The following is a 25,352-nucleotide window of genomic DNA, read 5'->3' as shown; positions in this document are numbered from 1 at the left end:
AATTTCATTAATTATAAGATAATTTTATTTTAATAATCATTCATACACTTTACAATAAATATAACCAAATAAAACACACTGCTTATATGAAGCTTAGCACAAAGCCAAATTTCTAGTATAAAGAAATAAAAATATCTGCATTTTTGGCTTTATTCCTTTCTTTCTTTAATTTAATTTTATACTTCTTTACTAACTTAATTCATAATAAGTAAAAAGAAAACAAATTTTATTATTTCAGGAATACAGATAACTGTATTATGCTAAACTGAGATGCAAATTTTGACAATAAACTTGGTTAAAAGAGCTTTACAGAAAGAAATTACACTCGTAAATCGGGGTCACACTGTATTTCAATATATATTCTTTCTATTTTATTTTCTTTTATATATTATTATAAAACAAAACTCAAGTTAAAATTTTAGATAGGAGCTAACATAATTCATTGCTTTAAATTTATTAATCCTTACACAATAAACTGTGTGATATTATTCATTCAATATAATTCAAACAACTTATTTAAGATAACTATGTAATCTAGCATTAAAAGACATTAATATAATATTTCTTCAATTTCTAAAATTTTAGTAAAAACTATAATTTTATATATTCTTTTCAAATGCTTATTTATTCTCCCTTCATTTTTAATAACTTCTTGCTTTAACAAGAAATTATAAAGTACTAAAGTATGTTTGAATTCATTGAAATTTCTTGTTAAGATACAGAAATAAAAACACAGTATGATTCAAAATAGAACATTATTATAAAAATTTGAAACTCATCAATGAAAATATAAAGAAATTGCTGTTAACACTTCTCCCACACCGGGTTGTATAAACAAAAAAATTTAAATACCTTCTAAAACCGATAACCGGTGCGAAACTATATTTTCGAAATGGCGAACGTTTTCAATCGTTTAAATTATGGAACACGTTCCATTTATTTATGCTGTTCGATTATCAAATCCAGAATTGGCCTGAGGAAGAGCCCAGGAGGGGCAGTGAAAACGTTCGCCATTTCGAAAAATAGTTCGCACCGGTTATCGGTTTTAGAAGGTATTTAAATTGCTGTTTAAAATATAAAGTTAATATAACAATATTTATGCTATAATAAATATTGTTATTTTACATTTCATTAAAACTATTATACTTTAAGAGCATTTATTAAATTATCATAGTTTCATTTAAAAAAATATATATATACAGTATAAATATATATAATATTGGAATAGAAAAAATAAACTTTTACAAAATTTTAGCCCTACCATGCCCTCGTTTTTCATAAAAAATTAGTACAATAAAGGTTAAACTAGCAAAAAGAAAAGTCTAAAAATAGCTAACTGAAAGATTCTCACCTTGAGAAGATGACCTAGTTGAATGGGGTGAGACCACGGATCGGTAAAGTTTCCAAATGCAATTTCCGGCTTGATGATTATTGTCCAGAGAATATTAATTTAAATTAATACATATATATATTATAAAAATATAAGTCATTGTGTATTTGTCTCTTTGTATGCTATATATGTAATGTTCTAGAGGTTTTTTTGGGGTCAATGAAGAAGTTTAATTGGAATTTTAAATGAAAATTGGTTTATATAAAAATGTAAAAATAAATTTACAATTACATTTGGAAATATTTAATTAAATGATATATAAAATACTGTTCTACATTTTTCCATTAAAATACAGAACAGTGTTTTTAAAACAACAAAAAAAATTTAATTCTGGAATAATAATAAATAAGGTAATCACTATGAATAGAAATAGCATGAATAAAACAGAATGAATAAAAATAAAACTCAATGTAAACAGAAAACATAGTTTTCATCTTCTATGCAAAATAAATCTTTGTAACAAGTTTGAAAACTGCAATATATTGAAACTGTTTTATATTTTTGAAGATGATTATCAAAAATAATAAATCAAATAGAAAAATTTTAACAGATTTAAAAAAATTTATTTCAGTAAAATTCCATCCATATAATTAACACATCATACTAAATGGTTGTAAATAATTGTTTATTAAGCTATTAGTAACGATAAACTAATCAAGCTATTCAAATTATTTGAATTAATTAAAAACATTCAGATCTTAAAGTAATCTAGTGATTTTGATTTGATAAGAATTGAAAAGCTAAGAAACAATCAGATACAATCTTAAAATACAAATTTGAAACAATATTTCTAATGGCTAATTTGTTAATTCTTTTTAAAACTATCTCTAACTTAATTATAGTATATTATCTATTAATTAAAAAAAATGAAAGAAAATAATTACCATCAACAAATACATCATAATGTTTTCTATTAACAATATTTAGTGTAATATAGCATTCACTTACAATAGATTACAATTCAGAAACTTGTTACAAGATGACAAAACTGTACAGTAAAGCCAATATATTTAAATCGTATAGTATGCAATTATTAATTACAAATTACCATTGATCATGATAATTTTCTAATTCAAGTTAATTTTTGTTCAACAATATATTTTAATCAAAAGAGTAATGTGTTTACCATAATGTGTAAATTATAATTCTTGTAAATTACTATAAAAACAATATCAAATGAATTAAAAAGTAAAAGATAATATTTCAATAAAATATTTTCATAATATTAAATTTTAAAACTCATTCTGTTTGTATTTATTCATTTATTTAATAAGCAGAAATTTTCAGCATATATGCAAATGAAACTAAAATCAATCTGGAATTATCTTATAAAATATCAATGTAGCAAATAAATTTTTACAAAATATATAAAAATTTTATTTATATAATCACAAATTATATTCAAGAAATTACTGTCAAATACTATTAATTTTTAATTAAACATTCACACACTTCAAACTTATGTAACTTTAAAATCATTCATATAATTAACAAAAACCGACTTATAAAATTCAAATTTACATCATTAATTTGAACATTAGAAAAATATATGATTCTAAAACAGCCTGAAATAATAATAATAATGATGATGATGATAATTCAATTTCAGATAAATGCAATGAATGCACATTTCTCTTACTTATAATATTAAAATTTTAATCAATTTAATGCTATTCAATTATTCTGTAACATTAAATTTCTTTACACTATACACATTGAATAATTTCAGCTTTATCCCCTAACTTTCAGAATAAACAATATAATAATGCAATTCCAGATGAAAACTTTATTTTTTAATTGTTCAAATAATATCAGAAGTTGCTTCTATGTATTCATGTTCTTTCATCTCATTCTTGTTTGTATTAGATTTCACAGAAATTTCTCACATTACACTAATTTAAGAAAACAAAAAATTAAACAGAAAACAATGAATTTTTCAAGGTCAAAAAGATAAATATGACTAAATAAAGAACTAAAAATTAAACAGTTATGTTAAGGGTTATTTTAATTGCGTAATAAAAGTGTTAGAGTAATATTTAATGTCGTGAAACAGTGAATGTGTAACATGGCTGATAAGGGAGATATCAGTTAACAAATTTTAAGTTATGTAATAATCACCACAATAAGGAAGCACTGAAGTCAGACAATCTACATTTAAATGTAAAATATTAGAAAAACTGAATAACTTTAAATAAAATCAAATTTGACTCATAAGTAAGAAAAACTCTTACTTTCTGAATTTTCTTTAAAAACAGTAATATGTTATTCTATGATATTTTTTTTTTTTTTTTTTTGTTAACTTTGCAATATTTTTAATTTATTCATATGATATTAATGTTTATTAATTAATATTTGGACTAACATTTTTAATTCTACTTCTATAATTACACTTCCGTATCACTTGAAATCTACTTGAAGATAAATGAAATATTTTAAAACACTTAAATACTTAACTAAATCTTAGTAGTTCTGTAAAATAATTTTTCTCAGTATATAAAAACTAATTGTGTTGTTATTCTGATTTTACTGTACAGTTTTTTACAGTTGATTCTTATGCATAAATTTACAGAAAAAAATTTACATTTATAAAATACATTTAGTATTAAATTTTACCAGCAGTTTGAATATCTTATAAATGTTCATTGTATCAACTATAAATAATAAGGTAATATAATAAATCTTTAATTTTCATTAAAATATGTAAGATAATCTTTTCTAGATTTATAACCAGTTTTTGTTTTACTTCTAATATATTAACTTTAAAAAGAACTACCTATCATGCTATCATTATAATTTTATATAAGAAATTTTTTCATCATTTGACTATTAAGTGCTTGTAAAAGCAAATTTCACTAGTGATTTTCCTGTTATTATTTTGAAAATATTTTATCTTGTTCCAGCATATGTTTCTGTATAATTAAATTTATCACATTAACACACAACTTTCTTCACACTTTTAACTATATTGTTCATATGCATACATAATATCAATTTTATAGTTACTGCAAATGTTTACTTTTATCTTTTTTATGATTATAGTATAAAAGCATTTACATAATACCAAAAAAATATAAAATTTCATGATATTAATTTCAAAAAGCATAATTAAAAACAAAAATAAATTTTAGCTAATATTGGATATGTGCAATTTGTATATTTTTTAAAACTCCTAATAATAACATAACTGAATACAACAGAAGTATTCAAAATTTAGGTTTGAATAGTTTTTATTTAATATAATTTCAAAATAGAAAATATTTTATTAATTTTATGATTATCTCATTTTATTCTTTCTTCCACATCTTTCCTTCTCAGGCAATATATAATTTAATATTTAAAAAACAGTTTATGACTAAGTAATGTATTTTATCTGTAGTTATGAACAAAGTCATAGTACAGATAATTTAAAACATTAAAACTACACTATATATTGGTTTTCTGAAGTAACTTTCATAACTCTAACTACACTTCTTTATGATTTGTTACCTTATAATAATTTATAAAATCATCCTAAGTTTTAATTTTATATTTAGTAGTATTTTGCATTTTATCATGCCTGTGCTCTTTTACATCCTTTATCATTGAAACTAAAATTATACAAAACATCATAAAAATAATGACAAATTATGTGCATTTACTATTTGCTTATGATCACATTATTTTAAAAAAATAACAAAACCCTAAGTAACAAAACTTTAATAACAAATATGTTATAAAAAATTTTGTAACCCAGTTTGCTGAAACAAATGTTAGTACATATACACATTTAAAAATTTTCATAATGCCTCATTAATTAGGTAAATATCTCCATTAATAACTAAAGGAAAATGTTATGAAGAAAATCACATATATATATATATATCAGATAATGAGAAGATAAATATTTATATATTATACGAAACAATTTATTCAGTTTTCCTATGTTTTACTATTAATGTTTTATCCTTTTATAACCTGAAATTTATCACCATCTAAAAATATAATATCCTTGGCATTCTACAATACAAATCTGGACAGATATTCAAATATAATAGTTCTGAATTATTGATGTTTTAGATAAAAATATTTTCACTTTTGATCATAAAGGGAAAAAAATGTAATCGATAGGGTTTAAAGTACTAATATTTTTAATATAACGAAACAATTTGGAGAGATATAATTTAATTTAAAAGTAGAAATTGCTGTATGACTGCAGTATGAAATAACAAAGAATAGCAATTTTGACTAAAGTATAAATAAAAAAATAAAAATGAATAAATATACATATATACATGCATGCATAACAACATTATAAAATAAATGCCAACATTAAACAGAGAAAATACAAGATGAACCAATAAAAATAATTTCCTACAGTAAATCTCACCATATCTAATATAATTTAACTGAAACAGCAATATTCATGTAATCATTTACAAATAAACAAAAGAAAATGATATATGAATAGTATGGAATATTAAAATACTTAAAGAATCAAAATAAAAAATGAAAAATCATTTTTGTAACTCAGTATTTAACATTTAATATAAAAATCTTGATAAACTTCATAACCAAACAAGAAAAAGAAGACACAGTTTTGACTCATACAAAAACTTCATATTAGTTTACTGATATTTTTCACATTACAGAAAATATATATTTTTTGAAAACAAATCTTCATTCTCTTCCAACTATAATAAATTTCATAATATACTAATTTCGTTTCAGCATATTTAGAACACCTTTAATAACATAAGAGTTAATTATAATTTTTTCCTAATTTTATAATGAAGGCTAAATTATTGATACTTCTAAATAATGCAATCAAATATGTATATTTTATATTCACATACAAACAATAAAATTTACATGTTAATTACCAATTACTAAATTATCATTCAAAATAATTCTCATTTATTAAAAGAGAAATTTTCCTCTAAATAATAAATCAGTTGATCAATTTCATGTTCATAAGATTTGAAATATTTAACATATTACAACAGATTAAAATTTAAAGCATTTTATTTGTTAATTATAATTAATATCACAACATTGCTTACATGACTCTAGGCATTAAGGACTTAACATAATAAAATATTGACATAAAAACAAAATTCTATTAAATTAGTCTTACCTTTATACTTGGTTTATCTTCAGCCGTGTTTGCTAAAACTGGTGAAACTAACACATGCATACAATGTTTATAAAAGAAATTCAAGAAGTCTGTCTTTTCAGATTTCTATGTAAATAAAAAATCAAAACAGCAAAACAATATATTATATATTTAAATGAAACTATTATAATATCTTATTGAAAACAAAATAAATAAAACAGACTAAAATTTAAATTTTATTAATTATAAAAACTTATTATATTTACTTAAGCAAAACAACAAACTGACTTAAAATAGAAATGATTAAAGAAAGCAATGTACAGTACAGCTCACTTTATCATTCAAACAATATAACTAATTATAAACTTTAATGAAATAAGAATTTATCTAAAGGAAATCAAAATTTATTTAACATACAAAAATTTATCTTAAATTTTTTGAATTTCATTTTATTCTTTTGTTTTCAGAATAAAAACCAATATTTTGTATAATTTATAAATAATTATAACATCAAACTAAAAGAAAAAATATTTTATCCCTAACATTCAATTAATTTAAGAATAAAATATTTTTTCAGAAGAAATTTCTTTCCTAAAATTATAATTTTAGGAAAGAAAAAAATTACATCACTATAATTTTACAATAATATAAAATTGAATATGATATTACATAAAAAAAAATTAGTTTGTAAAACTACAAAAATAGAATATTTTTGCCAAAAAGTTAGGCATTTTTGTTATTATTCAAGAAAAATGAATATATATATATCCTAAAGTAAAAGATTACTTACTGTAATAAAATGAATATGCACATTGATTTGATACCAATATTTATAAACTCTTGTAATAAACTGTCCAATATGAACAGATTATCACAAGAAGGGAAATATGAAAATGTTGATATTGAATAAAAGGAAGAATCAAAGTGAAATAATGATTGAATTATATCAGCATAACATGTTCTTTTGGAACAGTTGTTGTTTATTAATCACATGTATTAACGGTAAAATAGAAAACAGAATACATACATTCTGCATAAATCATTACATCTACCATGCTGAATTTTATAATTTTCATTAGTTTACTTATTAGTTTAAAAGTTTTATTATTTTATTAATTTTAATTTTCATAAAACAGTTTTAATACATCATTTAAAACTTTCTTTGTCCAAAAAGTTTAAAAGTTACTACTGCAGTCCCATACTTTGAAATTTGACTAATAAATCATTCATAACTAGTCCAAACTGTTTTAAAGAAGACAGTCAATTAAGAAGAAATTTATGAAGTAATGTTTCTATATTCTTTTGGCAAGAATTTCTTATTGTGCTCAAGTCTTAGATTTTGGTAGTATGTTTATCAGTCTTTTTTATATCTAGACTCTAACAGAAACAAGATAAACCAATAAAAACAAATAACTGAACTTCAAAATCAATAGTGGCTGTCAAAACACATATTCCAGTTCTCACTGTTAACATTTTCAGCTAATAAAATATTCAAAAAAAATATCTGACTTCTCTCATATATCAATTTTTTATAATTACAGAAAACTGGAAATAAATATAAATCAGAAAAAAATGCTTTTTTTTTAAATTTCAATGCATAAAATAGAATCAGTGAAATTTGGTTTATGTTTGTTTGGCTACAAAACCAACTATATGAAAAGTTTTATTGTTTTTTATTTATCATTATATGTGTCAGTGCTTATGATAGGGCCATTGTTAATAATCAATTATTTTCAAAAAAATGAAATAAATAATGGGCCCTTTTCTTATGCACACTGGGCCAATGATATATTAACATTAGTTACTACTGTTATTAATAGTGTAATTCGCTATAACAATTTTAATGGTATTCTAATTGAGACAAAGAATATTATCTAAGTATAAAGAAAATAGTCAATTATAATATTTTTAGATTTAAAAAAAAGAAAGTAAAAAATTAGGTACTGATTTGCATAAATAACATATAATGGGAAACAAGATATTTTTTGTCTACACTACTCATGGGGATTTTAGAATGAATTCAAAAATCAATGGATAATTGAAATACAATGAATAGCTAAGATCATATATATACTGGACTCAAAGACAGTACACCATGACTACAGCTCTTTTATGTAGGAAGAACTGTTTGGAAATAAAGATCTCATTCTAAAGTGCTTTGATTAAACAGATTTGAAAAGAATGTGCTAAATTTTATGGTTATAGATGTGAAAACAATCTCATATATTAAAAAACTAAGGAGTATTGTTTTGCTCAAATACCAGTGTTATTTCATGTTTGTGATGGTATAATATTGTATTATTTTATGTTTATATGACATATAAAGTATATAAGTAATTTTACTTTTTAAATTTTTGTTTTTTTATGTTGTTATTGTAACATTTGATTCATATATTAATCATAAATGAAACCAATGCCCATTTATCTAGACAATCAGTACATTGAAGACTAATAATATGCATAATAAAAAGTTATTTTTATAATTAACATATTTATTGCAAACAAAACATAATATATTATAAACTATTTATAGTCGTTTTTCAATTGGAAAAATTTATAGCAATTTCTGATTTAGTGTTAAAGCTCAAAGACTTTTTTGATAGAAAAAAAAAAAGCTTTAATGATCACATTTAAAATAAATATTTTGTTTATTAATATAGATGTGAATTATAATCCAAGCAAGTAATTTACTTACATTTACAGTTGCAAGCATATTTTCAGGATCTAATAATAACCTTAATATACCAGATAACTGCACAGCACCTCCTAACTCTGCAAATTAAAACATTTTAATATGAACTTTATTACTCAATACAGCAATATATATTTATAATAATTATTTCTCTACTTGATAAAGTGTATGTAGATATGTTTTTTGCTTTATACCATTAATATTGTTGCAAAAGTATATATAACGTGCAATAAATAAAGTATAATGCATATCTAAACTATGTTATCTATGTCATTAACGAATTTTTCAAATGATCAGAATTTAAGTCAACTGGATTGGGCTCGGTCCTGTCTAAGCCTGATATGCAGGGTTCAACTGTATATGTATAAATATATATAAAATATAAATAATATTTTGCAGATTCAGCTAAAATTACATGAATATGCTAAATGTAATTCAGCAATTAATTTTAAAATACAATGAAAGCTTTTTGTCGACGATTTAGGCAATTTAATAATAAATACTCTGTATACAGAAAAATTATGCCTGAAATTACTAAATATTTTTAATATTACTAGATAAATTAATTAATTATACCAAATAAAAAGATTATTTTAAATTTATATTGAAAAATATTATTATTACCTGGATCAGGATCACAGACCATCTGTTCAATTATGACATTAATTATTAAAAGATCCTATAAATTAAAACAAAATATATGTAAAAAAATAAATACTTCAAACCTAGTATTGTAATTTTATATTTATTTATTACTACATAAAATACTTTTTTCTTTCAAGAAGATTAAATTTTAAAATTACTTTACATTCTTACAAACCTCCTTAACATGTTTATATATGCTATTCCTTGGAATTCTTTACATCATATTAGCAGAATATAAAAATAAATTAATACAGTCATGATTATCTAAAAACATTGTATGTAAATATATACAGTAGAGCATTGATTAGCCGAATCAATTGGGACTGGGGTTGTTCGGAAAATCAATTATGTACGAAAAAATACATTATTAATATAGTATATCCCAATAATAATATATTAATATATGCCATGTTGAAATTTTTCTCCGTTGCACGTTGCTTCATTTTGAATTTGCGTTGAAGTTAAGCTGAACGAAAATTTTTACAATAATAATCATGGCTATTGTATCATTAAAAATTATTTCTTTATTTTGTACAAACAAAATAAATATATTGAAAAATATAAAAACAAAAAAAAAAGTTTATACTTTAGAAGTTAATCTAGTATCAAAAACGTTTGATACAGCATGATACACGTCCCAACTGGAACGCTTTCGATTGATCGGTGTTCGGATAATCGATGCTCTACTGTGTGTTTATATATATAATATATATATATATATGGGTTAATTAAATAGGAGTTACCGTATTTACTCATATATAAGACGAGGTGTGACTTTAACGATCAAAATAAAGAAGATTAGATTTTTTTAAATATAATTCTAATTTTATTTTGTTTAATCACAAATAAAATATTTTCAAATGCTCATAAATGCACACACTATTCCAAAAAAATTACAGGCATTTTAAACTTTAAGGAAAAATTTAGTAAAATCAACAACATAATAATTTGTTCATGTAAAGCTGGACAATCAGGAATCTTTTTTGCCAATTCTTAATAGTCTAATCCAGTCATTCTCAACCTTTTTTCGGTGACGGTACACTTTTAATAATTTAAAAATTTAGGCAGCACACAAGGTTACTTTGGTAAGTACCGCAGAACAACCAAGTGACGTCATAATAGTGATTTCTAAACGAAGTTGGATATTTAGGTATTTTCTAAACGCGTAGAACCGATTAAACTACTTGTCTGACGTCGCTTATGTATGGATATTTGCAGTGGCGGCACACTTCAAAAATTTTGCGGCACACTAAAGTGCCACGGCACAGTGGTTGAGAATCACTGGTCTAATCCACACTTATGGGTTTCTCTGAATTCTGATTTCTAAATAATCATCTGTTTTCACGGGAATGGATTAAAACTTATATCGAGCTCTCGTGTGATTTTGGAATTTGAATTCGGAATTTAATTTAAAAGCTTTGCTTTTCTTATTGCCAGTTATCTTTACTCCTGACAATACAAAAGAACGATCCGACTGATCCAGATAAAACAGTTTTGTTTTTAAACACCAAAGAGTGAACATCCAGTAAAAAATGCATATACACAGTTCACAAAAATTATTGCAAAAATGTAAAGAATCCTTCGCTCGTGCATATAGGATGACCTAGGTTTCTGAAGCAGTGAAAAATGAATAAAAACCTCATCTTATATGCGAGTAAATACGATATTACGTCATTACTGTCAAAATTTTCTCACAAAATATTGTAACTAAAGCAGAACATGTGAGATGTAAATAGAAAGCTATGAGTTCTACCTCTGTTATTAATTCATTTGTTAAAATCTATCAAAGAGAAGCTTAAACAAGTATTGAATTGAAAAGTCTGCCACAAAAATATTAGGAATGAAATTAAAATCTATTGATATTTATTTTGCTGATACAATGATGAATTTTAAGAAATAGTTTAATTAAAAAACATCTTATACAAATTCATACATAATTTGAATTCATAATATACATTATGTAAGTATAATGTTACAATACATGAACTACAGTTAATATGATTAACAAAAGCCTAATTTCAAACAAGTAAAATATATTTTTCTTCTTCAGAACCTTGTAAAATATATTAAAGACTAGTAAACTTTAATAGATAAACTCAAATATGTACAATAAATCCTATAACAAATTTAGATTTAAATATTGTTTGGTTCTTAAATGTTCCAAGTAAGAGATTCATGATTCTTTAAATCAATATAGGCTTTTAAATAGAGTGTATAACATTGTGAGAGACTTCTCCAATTAGCTACACTTTAACCTGAAAATTTTCAGTGCATAAAAAAAACTTGCTCCACTTAATTTTTATTTGATTTTGGCAGAAACACTAAAAACTAATAACAACTAAAACAAATGCAAAGAGAACTTGAGAGCATCAAGTTTAATTTTAAGCAAGTCTATTACCCAACAACCCCATAATATCTAAAACTCAACATTTTCAGTAAGAAAACACATACTAGTTTTGATAAAATTGCCAGGACAATTAAATTTTCTAAAATTTAAAACTTTCCCCAAGTGCATGAAAAAAGGACAGCAAGAGACAACTATATATTGTCTACTTTGCTCAATGTATTTAAATTTTGTAAATTTTAAAAACATACTAGTTTCATTTAGGAACACACATTTGGCATGCACTCCCTTTTTTCAGTTAAGAATATATAAATAAATGTGTATTTCATTTTCTGCACACTTCTTTTTATTTTGAATTTCCTTCAACAAATGTTTTTTCAAACATACACTTATTCAGTGTATGTTTAGATTGAGATTTTATAAAAATTATGTTCACATTTTGAAGCAGTGATCATTTTCTTATTCTAGCATGTCTAAGATGGAAAACTTGCTTAACTGAAAAAGTTACAAGCCCTGTGCAATTACAGCTTTTGCACATTTTACTGTAATATAAGCATTTTATAAATAATAAAAAATGAAAAAACAACAATCTGTTCATTGACAAATTTATATGATAGCATTTATATAGGTTCACATATATCATTCTATTAAAAAGTCTTTCCATTTTAGAGTAATAATCATAAAAGTCGTTCATGTTAATTATCGTCACTTCTCATTTCTCTGAAGTCACAGACATTTAATATATAAAAAAGTTTTTGCTCCAACTTTGATCAACATATAAGTCACAATGGAAATTGGAGAGAAGTTAAATTCTGTTATTTGTTAAACATGAATTAATTCCATCATTTATATTATTATTATTACTGTTATTTACTCACATTGATTGTAAGATTAATATTTAATACATTTTTTGATACTTACATCGTCTTGCGTATTCACTTGTTGAATAGAATATTCTCGAACCATGGACGGACTGAAGTCCACAACATAGGACAATATATCGATAGAAGCTGTTTTAATTGTTATATCATCCATACTCTAAAATTGAAAGTATATTTAGTAAACAATTATTATATTAAATAAATACAATAACATTAATAATTTAATTTATTAGTTATCGACTTTACAACCAAGAGAATTCAAATTACCTCCGAGAACCAAAAGTTTTAAGTCATTTAACTTTTATGCAACACATTGCAGTTCCTTATGATGTTATTTTGAACCATCTGTCATATTAACATTTTAAAATATATGGGCAATATTATACTCGTAATAAAACAAGATTAGCCGAGACAACTTGAGCACCTATATTGAAGTGTGCAAAAATCTGATAGTTTGTTAATTATTCAGTATTACTGTATCTGTCATTCAAATAGAGAGACCATTATTTTTTCACAATCATTGTTATAATTTCATTACCTTAAATACACTTATTATTATATGTCAATAAACAAAATTATCACTTGCTTGAAAGAAGTCAGTCTTAGTAATTTTTAGAAATATTTTCATGAATTTTGGCTCCCTCATCAGAAGAAATTTCAATTTACAAAGAGAATGTGAACTGAAAAGTCATGGTTGTAATTAATTAAATAACTAAAAAGAATTATAAACTGTAAAGTTAAGAATTTTGTGGTGATACAATTAATATGATATAAAAGATATTTGTTTCCGCTTGAATGATATTCAACATTCTTATTAACACTATCAGTTACTACTATGCCAACTTTTAAATTTTAATTTCAATATCAAAAAGTCAACAGTAATTAAATTAATTTTATCATCAAAAAATTATAAAATGTACTCACAAGCGTAATTTCCAGTGCTTGTAATATTCCTAAACTTGATAACGTCTGAAATTATAATAATTTATCATCATCAAATATATTTTTGATTTAATTTTTTTATACTAAAAAATTTCTAAATTAAAGAATAAAGTAATACTGGCTTCTTTAAACAGTATTCTATTCTTTGAAAACATCAATTTGAAAGAATAACTAGTGAATTACATATTCAATAATTACATGTAAAAATATTTATGGACTAAAAAAAATAAAGAAAAGAAAAACAATGTTTTCAAGCATAAAATCCAAACAATGCTCATAGTAGCATTCAAACTGTTTATTTGTCAACTATTTTAGGAAATATTGTAATCATTATTAAATGTTTCTGTAAAAACAACAAACTGTTAATGAAAACAAATTGAAGTTCATATGGAACAAACAGAAAATATTAACATTCTATAAAAGCATATTGATATTAATATTGGATAAAAAAAATTTTAAATTACAGTAGAGTCTTGTTTCACAAGGAAATGATACACAGTACATGGTTTTCTGTTTTCAGATAGTGAATGGTTAAGTTACCTCTAGAATGCACAAGAATAATTCTGTCTATTATTATTATTATTGTTGTTGTTTTATCACAAATTCCAGTTCTTTAGTTGATGTTGGCCTTCATCTGCATTGAGTTCTTCCCAAGAACTTAGGATGTCATGATGTATTGGTGTAAGATGTTTACTGTCCAAGCAGTGTGCCTTTTGTAGTTGACAAGTGCTGATTTTGTTGATGTTAAGTTGTTACAAGTGCTTCCCCAGGTTTTCAGGAATAGTGCCCAGTGTGCTGCTGGTTTGTGCCATGGTAGAAGTCATATTTTAATCTTCAGATCTTGGTATTTTGTGATCTTTTCCAGTTCTTTTTCTTCAACCCTGCTGTCACCAGGTATTGTAATGTCAATCATACATGCACACTTCCACAATGGTTATATTTGATGTGGTATGTACCAGTATTTTATCCATTTGAATTTGAAAGTCCCATAGGATTTTAACTTTTTTATTTTTAGCCATCTTTTCAATTTGATATTCCCAGCAGTTCTTAGCAGCAGACAAATTATTATTTTTGCAAAGATCATTTTGGCAATTATGTTGTGCCATTTTTTGTAATCAGTCTGTGCATGTGCAATCTTCTTGCATGAACTGAGGATATGGTCTATATTTTCATCCATTTCTTTGCACAATTTGCATTTATTCTGATCACCTGATCTTGGGCAACTAAAAATAGATCCTCAGTTTCCTTTTTTTAGTGTTCCAGATGTTAACCATTGCCAAGTTTTAATGACGTCTTTTCCTTTAACCTCTAAAAATTGACACTGCAGTGCTTTGCCTTGCCAGTTTTCTATTTGCTCTTTTGAGATGTTGCTATGATATGCACATTTTGTAACTTAGATGTTTCTGCAAATTTCAATTTTTTACTTCTACAGTGCTTGTTGTTGACTGTTTCTAATGTAATCCGCCAGCATGTGTCTTTCTTCTTAAACAATTTGTCTTGCTTGCAATAAACCTCTGCTCCCAATTCTGCAGGGTAGGTATAGTCTGTCAGTGTCATTGAGGATGTAATGCATAGTGCAGGGATGTCCAACACATGGCCTGTGGGCTTAACTGCAGCCCACTGCATCTTAAGTTTTTTAGGTACAGTTTCATTTATTTTGGTAAAGTATGTTGTAAAAATTATTCTTGTTTCACTGGATACACTTTGATGTCATAATGATGTAACTGGTGCTAAAAAACTGTTATCTATGTGGGGTAGTATATATTATTGTAAACAATTTTTTTTTCGTGCATGAAAAACATCAAAATTGCTGAAAGAAATAAGTTGAGTGATTCCCATTTAACTAACATTCTTATAATTAAGACTACTATCATAAAAGCAGATACTGACATTATTATAAAAGGAAAGCAATGTCAGAAATTGCACTGAATTTATTTTTATTTTGTGTGAGTGTAATTTCTTTTTTTTATTGTCAATAATATAGTATTTTTTGTAATTATATATATTTATTATTGAAATTTAATATTCACATTTTGAACTTTTTAAAAGCATATATTTATAGAAAGTACCTTTGTGGCCCACTGAATATACCTAAATTTCTAATTTGGCCCATTAGGAAAAAAGGTTGGACAACCCTGCGTAGTGAATTGTCATAAGTTTTCTTGTTTTGCAATCTAGAGTCTCCAAAACAGCTTAGATCCAGTTTACAATGCCAGCAGTGTATTTTATGATTGGTATGGCCCAGGTGTTATGGCCTTTATTGTACTGCTGCTATTCAGTTTGGCTTTTAAAACTTTGCTGACTGCTTGCTTTGCTACGATTGATGTTGTCCAGCACTAAAACACCCAGGTATTTATAAACCTTGTCAAGATTGTTTTTGACTCTTTAACTGTTGGCAATTTTGATTCCTCAAAATAGAACATTTATTATAGTACCATTACTTTTTACACTTTTTGATGTGAATAATAAATTCATTATTGAAAATAGAGTTATTTCTTGGAGGTAGTGAAAGTAATTTACAGTTCAGTTTAAAACATTCTGGTAAAATTTTTGTTCTCTTTATCATGTAAAAATTAACATTGTGACAATGGCAAAATTTGCTTTTTCAGTGTTTGTTTTAAGGCAAATTCACTCTAATAAGATTATGAGACTCAAATCTGAGATTTAAAAAAAAATAAAAGAAACCAATAAGTAGAGAAGGACATTCTATATTATTAAGATGTTTTGGGATAAAAGCAAATTAGAAATAAAATATAAAAATAGTGGAATTTATTTATTTATTTAAAGTCTTTTTGATAAAGACTATACATATATAGTCTTTTTAGTTCATGACATTATAATTTATATATTATAATGTCATGAGCAAAAAGACTCCATTTGCTCGCCAGCTTTCTGTAAAGCTGCAAAAAGACAAAAATGTTTTCATCATTACTAAATTTTGTTACTTTTTTCCTAAATTGTTTTAATGATCATCTATAACTTTTCCTTTAATTGCTATGTATTAATATTTCTTTCCTTCCCATCTTTATAACAATATATACATTATTTACATTCTAAATTTTCATATTCACTAGACATTTTCTTTAAGACTGAGGAAAAACAAAAACATTAGATTGTGTTATTTCTTTCACATTTAATCTAAAGAAAGCAAATTTTACTTAATTTTCAAATACATATTTGTTAGTGTAATCTAATATTAATGGCCAGAAATTAAACTAGTTTCAAAACTTGGTGAACAAATACCTATTATGATTGCTTATAAAAAAAAACAGTAAAAGTAAAATTACACATTATTGTACATTATTATAAAAGCAAATTACAATATAGCATTAACTTATTTACAATGACAAATTTAACCTTTTCCATGCGGATAGGTACCGATCGGTCTGTATCACGTGACTTCTTCGTTTATCGGTGATGCGAAACGTACCAATCGGTCCAAATTAAAAAATTAATCAAAAACTTTGATTAATTTGCGCTATATTCGAGTTTTCCAGAAATCTTAGCTTTGATTCGCTCTTCTGTATGTCGATTGACTTTGTTTAAGCCAATAAATGTTTTGTTACCACCCCTGGGCCATAAATATTTTGGTAAATACATCCCCTACTATTCTACAGTAAATCTTCGCAGTTAACTACACAGTTGGCTGAAAACAATCAAAGGGAAACTCCTTCTACAGTTTTATTGAGTCTCTTCTGTCTTTGTTGACGTTACTTTAACTAATCACAGACTTATGAAATGAAAAAATTGCCACGAAAAGCCCCGCCTCCAACCTTCAAAGTAAAATGTAAACAATCACTGTAAATTCGCTTTTTAAATCGATTTTTATATTCTAATTAACTAATTTAATGCACTTAGACATTAAATTAGCTAATTCGACAATATTTAGGCGAGTAAATATGTTTTTAAAACTATCTAGCGATAAATATTCCCGGGAAACTCCACCTTCCTATAGTAAGTCTATGGAAGGTGTTCGCGCTGTTAATTTGGCTTTAAAATTTTTGTCAAATGAATTCATATATATTTTGAATACATTTAATTATTTTACAAAAGTAAGAGCAAAGCTGTACCACTACTGTGTCAGTCAGTCGTACAGCTGACTAATTGGTGGACTACTCTCCCAGCTAAATAATTAGAGACATAGTGTGAATAATGGCAATAACTTCTCCCCTGCTCTAGGTAGAAAGCTACAATTTGTTTTGTTTAATAGAGGACAGATGTTTCTATCTAACAGATGTACAAAGTTCAGCAATTCTCTGTAAATTAATTTTTTTTTTTGTTCGTAACCTTCAAATTATTTTAAATATGTATAAAACTAAAAATTATACAATCGTAAACTGTAATATGTTTTTAATCAAACACAAAAAACAGATTGAATTATAGTGCGATATTGAAGCAAAATATCGCAATTTAAAAAATTACCCAAAAAACGCAAAAATGCGCCGCATAACGAATTCCACCTATTTACTTAATGCTAAAGGTTTTCCGCATGGAAAGGGTTAACAGAATTTTATCAATATAAATATCTACAATTATTTATATACATTATCAAAATATAAAATGTTAAATATTCTACAAAATAAGATATTATACCTTGAAAAATGACTCTCTGCTCTGAGGTTGTAAAGTTTGAGAAAACATACAAAATTCTTTTAAGAACAATACAAGATCTTTCCTTTTTTCATCATCTGTAGCTTCATCAGTCAATTGTGCAAACAGCTCACTAAGGAATTTATCATCATCCTGTTTAAAAAGATTTATGTAAAGTAATTTAAAAACTTTTTCTTGGAAATTTGATTTATATATACTTTCAATTATAATTTTATTATTAAAAACAGAATTACATACTGCAATTTACAGCATATTATACAACTTATATATATATGTTACAGTAAAAACCCGTTTTTAGTGAAAACGCGTTTGAACTAGTTGAAACTAGTTTTTACTGGATGTCATTGTTAAAACTAGAATTTACTGCTAGTCAAAAATGAATTTGAGTTAAAACTAGTTTTAACTAGACAAAACAGGTTTTAACAAAATGGCTTAGTAAAAACTGTTTCAACCAAGGTCGTTCAGCTAACATGTTCCTATAGTGTATGATGAATTTCGTATCGCTTTAACCCTTTTCCCCCGACATCTTGTTTACGTTTATTTCGTGATCCCTCCTAAGGCAATATAGATCAGTCAGGCTATATTATTTTAAAAGTTCACCAAAAATCAACTTATCATTATATCTATATGAAAAAAATCACTTACATTTATTAATATCTTTAGTTTTAAATATGATATTTTTCAATGCATTTTATTAGAAAAATTTATAAGAAAAAAAATAATATATATCAGAACTGACACATAAACTTGATAATTTGTAACATTTTGTGAAAATTAACATTGTCTAGTTACATAGTTCTTGGCTGGCACTGAGCCAGAAAGACGTAGAATATTGTTTTGTACAATTCGATATAACACTTATGCGTGTATGTTTATTCGTTGTGAAATTATTGCACATTATATCAAACACTTGTTTGAAATCAAAATTTTATACTGCTATCAACTAATATAATGAATTATTATACTTTATTCACTTCATATCGAACGAGATTATATCTGTTGTTAATATATTTTACAAAAATCAATATTTACCAAAGTAACGATGAATCGGTACCCTCAAAGTTTTGCTTAAAAAGCCAGGGTATTGATCGATCGGTGCCTTCGGGGACAAAGGGTTAATTAATGTTAATAACACAGATGTGTGTCCAATATTTTCAATAAATATCGTATTAAATAATACAAATGTTTTAATCCCAATCATCACTTTATTTATTTCCCCTAAACATATTTATGTAGCTAAAATTAGTTTTAACTAATGTTAAAAGTTAAAAAGTTAATGTTTGATTTTAGTTTTATCTAGACAAAACAGGTTATAACAATGACATCCAGTAAAAACTAGTTTCAACTAGTTAAAACGGGTTTTTACTGTAACATATACATATACACATACTGAATGCTCACTGCATTAGGAATACCAACTTGGAAGAGGTAAAAAGATGCCATGTAATTGGTATGTCACAATTCATTGCAGTTGTGACATGGTGATTTGTCATTTACATAGAAAGTGATAATTGCCAGTGATAGGCAAATAGAGTGATTTGAGTGACTTTGAGAATGAATAGATTTGGGGCGTGAAGGGCTGGTGCAAGTATTTCCAAAACAGCCGTACTTGTTAATTGTTTTTACTCCTGTGTCCAAGGTATACCACAAGTGGGTGAACCACACACAAACATCCAGATCACACTGTAGCAGCCAGCCATGTATGACTGATCCCAGAAGTATTCACCTCTGGAATCCATCACTGATATCTTCTGAACAAAGATATGCCACAGTGAAACAGCTTATCTGCCAGTATAACAGTGGATAAGACAGATGTGTTTTGACAATAATCACACAACATATCTCACATTAATAGCCATGTACATGCACAGGTGCCTCTGTTAATCATGAATCATCACATCACATGGGAGAGGGAAAGATGTCATTGGACCTGGGGCATATGGAATGACAAATCCCATTTCCTACTGAACAATGCTAATTTCCAAGTCCTAATCTGGCATAAACAGCACAAAGCCACATCCCCTGGTTGCACAGTTGGAAGTTACACAAGCTGGCAGTGATGATATCACGGTCTGGGGAGAGTTCTCTTGGCAATGTATAGGACCATTGGCATCATTCCACTATCCTTGAATTGAGAATGATGCAGAGACCTGTTATGTGATTACCTGCACCTTTATCTCCAGGCTATGTTTCCTGACAATGGTGCTATGTTTTAACATGATAATACACAGTGTCACTGGCTGAGGCTTATTTGAGAATGAATGAAAGAACACAACAAATTCTACACACTGCCTTGGCTCCAAACACATCAGACTGCAACCTTATTGCACACGTTTGTGATTTTCTGGAACATGTGGTGAGACTGTCACCTGTTCTTCCATGAAATGTGCACTAAAATGACAAAACTGCTCAAGCAGGTATAGGCCCAGTTAAGAATATGGGTTGTTTGGCATCAGGTAGAGTGCATGCTCCAATGTTTCCAACCAACTCATTATTAAACAAACATATTTCTGTAATAATTTTAGAAAATTAGCAATTTTTGCATTAATAAAAGCATTGTTTTCATGATTGAATGCTTTGTTTACATTAGACCTGATTGCCACACTCAATGTATACAAATACTTCGATGGTCAGAGTTGATTACAATAACTGGTTTTGAAATAAAACAAATCCATATAAAAAATACAAATTAAATCTTCATTTAAGTTAATATTTTAGAACTTCTCATATATGTAATAATTCTATTGTATTCATTCTTTTACATAAGTGATTGTCATGGATGAAATTCATATTTATATTCATCAAATTTTTAAAAAATGTTACAAAAGTATTAAGAGATTTATTTGAAATTTTTATGAAAATAGTCATCATTTATGCATTTTGTTTCAACCAAATTTACTTTAAACATAAGAAATACTTAAGTGTTTTTCAATATTATCAGCTTCTTATTGCTTTTATAAAATCCTGCTAAAATTATTCATCTAAGAAGGTTTTGAAAATACTTTCTTTTACTACAGAGGATGCCAGACAAAAAAAGAAGCCCGACAGTGCCAACAAATGAAAAATGAGACAGCAAATAGAGTTTGCAATGAAATCTATATTATGTTTACTAATACAGTAAAACTAGTGTAAATCAGAATAGGTAACAAATATTTTTTTTTTCTCTTTAGCAGGATGTTGTTTTGAACAATTTTTCCTTTTTTTTAAATACATAAACTATACCATATAAATGTTCCTTTTTATAGTAATATCACTATTACATATATAAAAGTTTTTATAACTAGGCTTAATCCAAAGTCATTTCAATTAAAAATGGGAGTATTTGAATATAAAAATCTACAACTATTCAATTGCTAAAAGCTCTTGTGCTAGTTATTCAATTATTTCTTTGATGCAGTCCTTTAGTAGCTCACACAACAGCAAATAAGCCAATTCCAATTCCAAAAAACCAATATCTCACTTCACCATTAAAAATTCTAGTTTCATTACAGTAATAAAATTCTTAAATAAGCTTATTGTTTTCTATCATAATTTTATGAACGTTATCATTATTATTATAGCCATAATTAACTTATATGTTTATAGCATATCTTCAATGCTGTGCTTACCTAGCTTGAATCAGCCTTTAACTATTGTTTTGTATTAATGACTACAATATTTTCATCTTTTCTGATTATCATTTCTTTCAGAAACATAGTGGATCAGAGGTTATTTCAAGTTGCAGAACATGCACTAGGAATACTCCATTTAAATGTGTATTGGGAGAAAATCATTACAGTAACAGGAAGCAAATTTAGTATATTTTTATAGTATTAAAAAAACAAAAAAAAAAAATCATAAAAATTCAAAAGAATTACAAATAAATCAAACGACTAATATATTTTTCAAGAAAATTTTTCGTAAATAAAAGCTACTTTTCTTTAGATAAAGTTATAATGGACATAATAATTATTATACATTGGTATAAATTAAACTATCTTGAGGTATTAAAATAACCATATTTACTCAAAAATTATAAACTAAAAACATATATTCATTAATACTTTTGATATTTAATTAACATATCATTATTGTTAAGTGCTGAAAACAATCTTTATTTGCAGCACTTGACAATTTTTATTTGGTGTATCTGGTACTTGGAAACAATTTATTCTAAATTCAGAACTCATATTAGATAATAAAATAGTATTGTACTACATACCTGAAGTAAAGACACAATATCTACTTTGTTGAAGAATATAAATGAACTTAATGTTGAGAGCATGTTTTCTTCGAACACAGAAGGAGTTGGCAAGACAACATCTTGAATGTACTGTACACGATACGTTTGATGAATTTTGCTCACCAATTCTGGATTTGATATGGGTATTACTTCCTTAAATTTTGACACATTCCGTAAGTACTCACGATGACGTTTTTGTACAGGTGATACTGGATCATATTCTAATACACCAACAACATCAAATATAGTGTCATCTGAAAACATTACTTCAAAAAGTGCATTTTTGTTTAACATAAAAATGTTTTTGAATATTTCAAAAAGTTGATGAAGTCCATTAATATTTTCTAAATCTTCACACATATGAAAAACTTCAAGCAACTTCTTGATATAATTTTCGGATTCTAAAGCCATAGCAAGTCTCTCACGTCTGATTGGTGATGGGATACAATTACTCACTAATTCACTAATTTCATCTAATCTACTAAGTTCACATGGAGGAAGTTCAACAGGAGGAGCTGAATCAGAAACATCATCAAAACGTTCATCTTCTGATTCTTCCACAATATCTTGAGTAATATCAACTGAAGGATCTTTACCTTGTACCTGTAGTTTGAAATTTTTTTATTATATTATTTCAATTCAAAATTTTTTTAATTTAATATAGATTTATTATATAACAATGCTACAATATTAACTAAAAAATGTATTTTTGTTATATAAGTATGAAAGGTGTCATTGGTGTCAAGTATGAAAGGTGTATATATATATATACATATACAATATTAACTATTTTGTATATTAGAATATGATTCATATTAAAATTCTGTTAAGAATATTGTCCTAAAATTAGTTATAACAATAATTATAAGACTAATGAAATATATAGAATCATCATCATTAAAGTATAAACAAATAAATTAAACTTATAACTGATAATTTTAAGATATCCATAAAATTTAAAGCTACACTGATCTCGTTGATTAGCAATATACAATTTTATATAATAAGGCATCAAAATTTAACCTTGATATTAACATTATTTATCTAAACTTATTACAATTACTTATATGCAAATGCACACACACAAGGTGCACACTTAAACATCTATCCAGAAGCAAAATAAATCTTTCCAGTTTTGCATGAATATTTGTTCTACTGCTAAACTAACTAAAGGAAATCAGATTATGATGATTTAGCATAACTAAAAAATAATCTCAGTCTACAAAAAATAAAGACAATATTGCAGAAATTAATATAAAATTTTATACTGGAATTGGTGATATACTCCATACAACATGATTTCACTAATGCGATTTGAGAACTGACACATCTCTGTGCAAAAGTCAAAATTTTTAAGCACAAACACTGTAATTCAATACTTTTTTTTTTTATTCAAGCAAGCATGCATATCTCATATCTGCCCATGGATTTTAGAATATTGAAATTTTCAATGTTGTTTCATGCCTTTTGATAGGTTTTCTTTAATGAAAACTGATTGCACAAGTTTTCTTCTTCCTTGCTGAAGCTTTCTATTCTAGTTTTCATACAAACCAAGTTCCACCACTGTCATTGGTGATAGTGCTCTAAATAAACACAGAAGACTGTGTTTTGTTCTTATATATAAAATTAAAAGTTACTACATAAAAAGATGAAATTTTAACAATCTTTTATGAATTTAATGTATTCACGTGTTTTTAAATACCTTTTTCATGCCTATAGTGTTTTTATGTTTTTTTTTTTTTTTTAAACTTAGCTGTGATTCTTTACAAGCTTATATGTATCCTCTTTAAAAATGTCAGGTTTTTACACATTTTTGTATGTTCCTTTTTACTGTTGTTGAGGTTTTGTTAAACAGGGAAGTGGAGATCAACAGCCAACTGTATTTTCCTATTTTTGATGTAATAAATAAATAAATAAATAAATTACTATGTACTGTACACTGCATTACTACTAACAACTAACTACTTCAAACAACCTTTACTCTGCAGTAAAATTAATTCTTTACTCTAACGTTTTTGGTTAGCTTTACTGTGTCAGGGTTATTATGCAAATTAGTAGTAAGAACTCTGGAAAGTAGCAAATTGCACAAATATGAAGGAAAAATATTGCTGTATGCAAGATATGTAGATGATGTATGTATTATATGGAAAAAGAAGCCAGACGTGGAAAAATTTAGTTGAGATATAAACAACAATATCTTCAGGCTGGAGCTAGAAATAGAACAGCAAAGCCATAGAAAAATACATTTCCTTGACATAGATATAGAAGTGGAGGAAGAAGGAAAAATAGCTACTAAGGTGTATCGTAAACCATCGTACGTTCCAGAGATGATACCATGGACTTCCCATGACCCGACGAACTACAAGTTGGCAGCCTTCAGAGCACTGCTTAGAAGAGCGTACACGCATTGTAACAGGATGCAAGACACAAGAAGGGAGGTAGAGTACATCAAGAAAATAGCAGAAAGTACAGGAATAAAGAGTAGCAAAATAAAATGGTTGGTGCAAGAAATAGAAAAAGGTAATAACGAGCA

General features: G+C 26.0%; 1 protein-coding gene across 3 annotated transcripts in view; it reads right to left on the bottom strand.

Annotated features, from left to right (window-relative positions):
- flfl (serine/threonine-protein phosphatase 4 regulatory subunit 3 flfl) overlaps positions 1-25,352 on the bottom strand; it is a 136,460-nt gene that overhangs the window by 36,637 nt on the left and 74,471 nt on the right. For all 3 annotated transcript variants that reach the window (XM_067265975.1, XM_067265969.1, XM_067265980.1), the window contains 8 exons: positions 22,799-23,422; positions 18,580-18,729; positions 13,969-14,013; positions 13,085-13,201; positions 9,799-9,853; positions 9,178-9,254; positions 6,509-6,608; positions 1,352-1,423 (listed from right to left, as the gene is read on the bottom strand). In XM_067265975.1, the coding sequence (XP_067122076.1) occupies positions 1,352-1,423; positions 6,509-6,608; positions 9,178-9,254; positions 9,799-9,853; positions 13,085-13,201; positions 13,969-14,013; positions 18,580-18,729; positions 22,799-23,422 (1,240 nt within the window). The remainder of the gene's footprint in view (positions 1-1,351; positions 1,424-6,508; positions 6,609-9,177; positions 9,255-9,798; positions 9,854-13,084; positions 13,202-13,968; positions 14,014-18,579; positions 18,730-22,798; positions 23,423-25,352) is intronic.

The sequence above is a fragment of the Centruroides vittatus genome, unplaced genomic scaffold (genome assembly GCF_030686945.1).
Source record: "Centruroides vittatus isolate TY-2023 unplaced genomic scaffold, ASM3068694v2 contig_1051, whole genome shotgun sequence".
NCBI classification, from domain to species: domain Eukaryota; kingdom Metazoa; phylum Arthropoda; class Arachnida; order Scorpiones; family Buthidae; genus Centruroides; species Centruroides vittatus.
The sequence above is the reverse complement of the archived record's forward strand: the minus strand, read 5'-3'. Positions and strand labels throughout refer to the sequence as shown.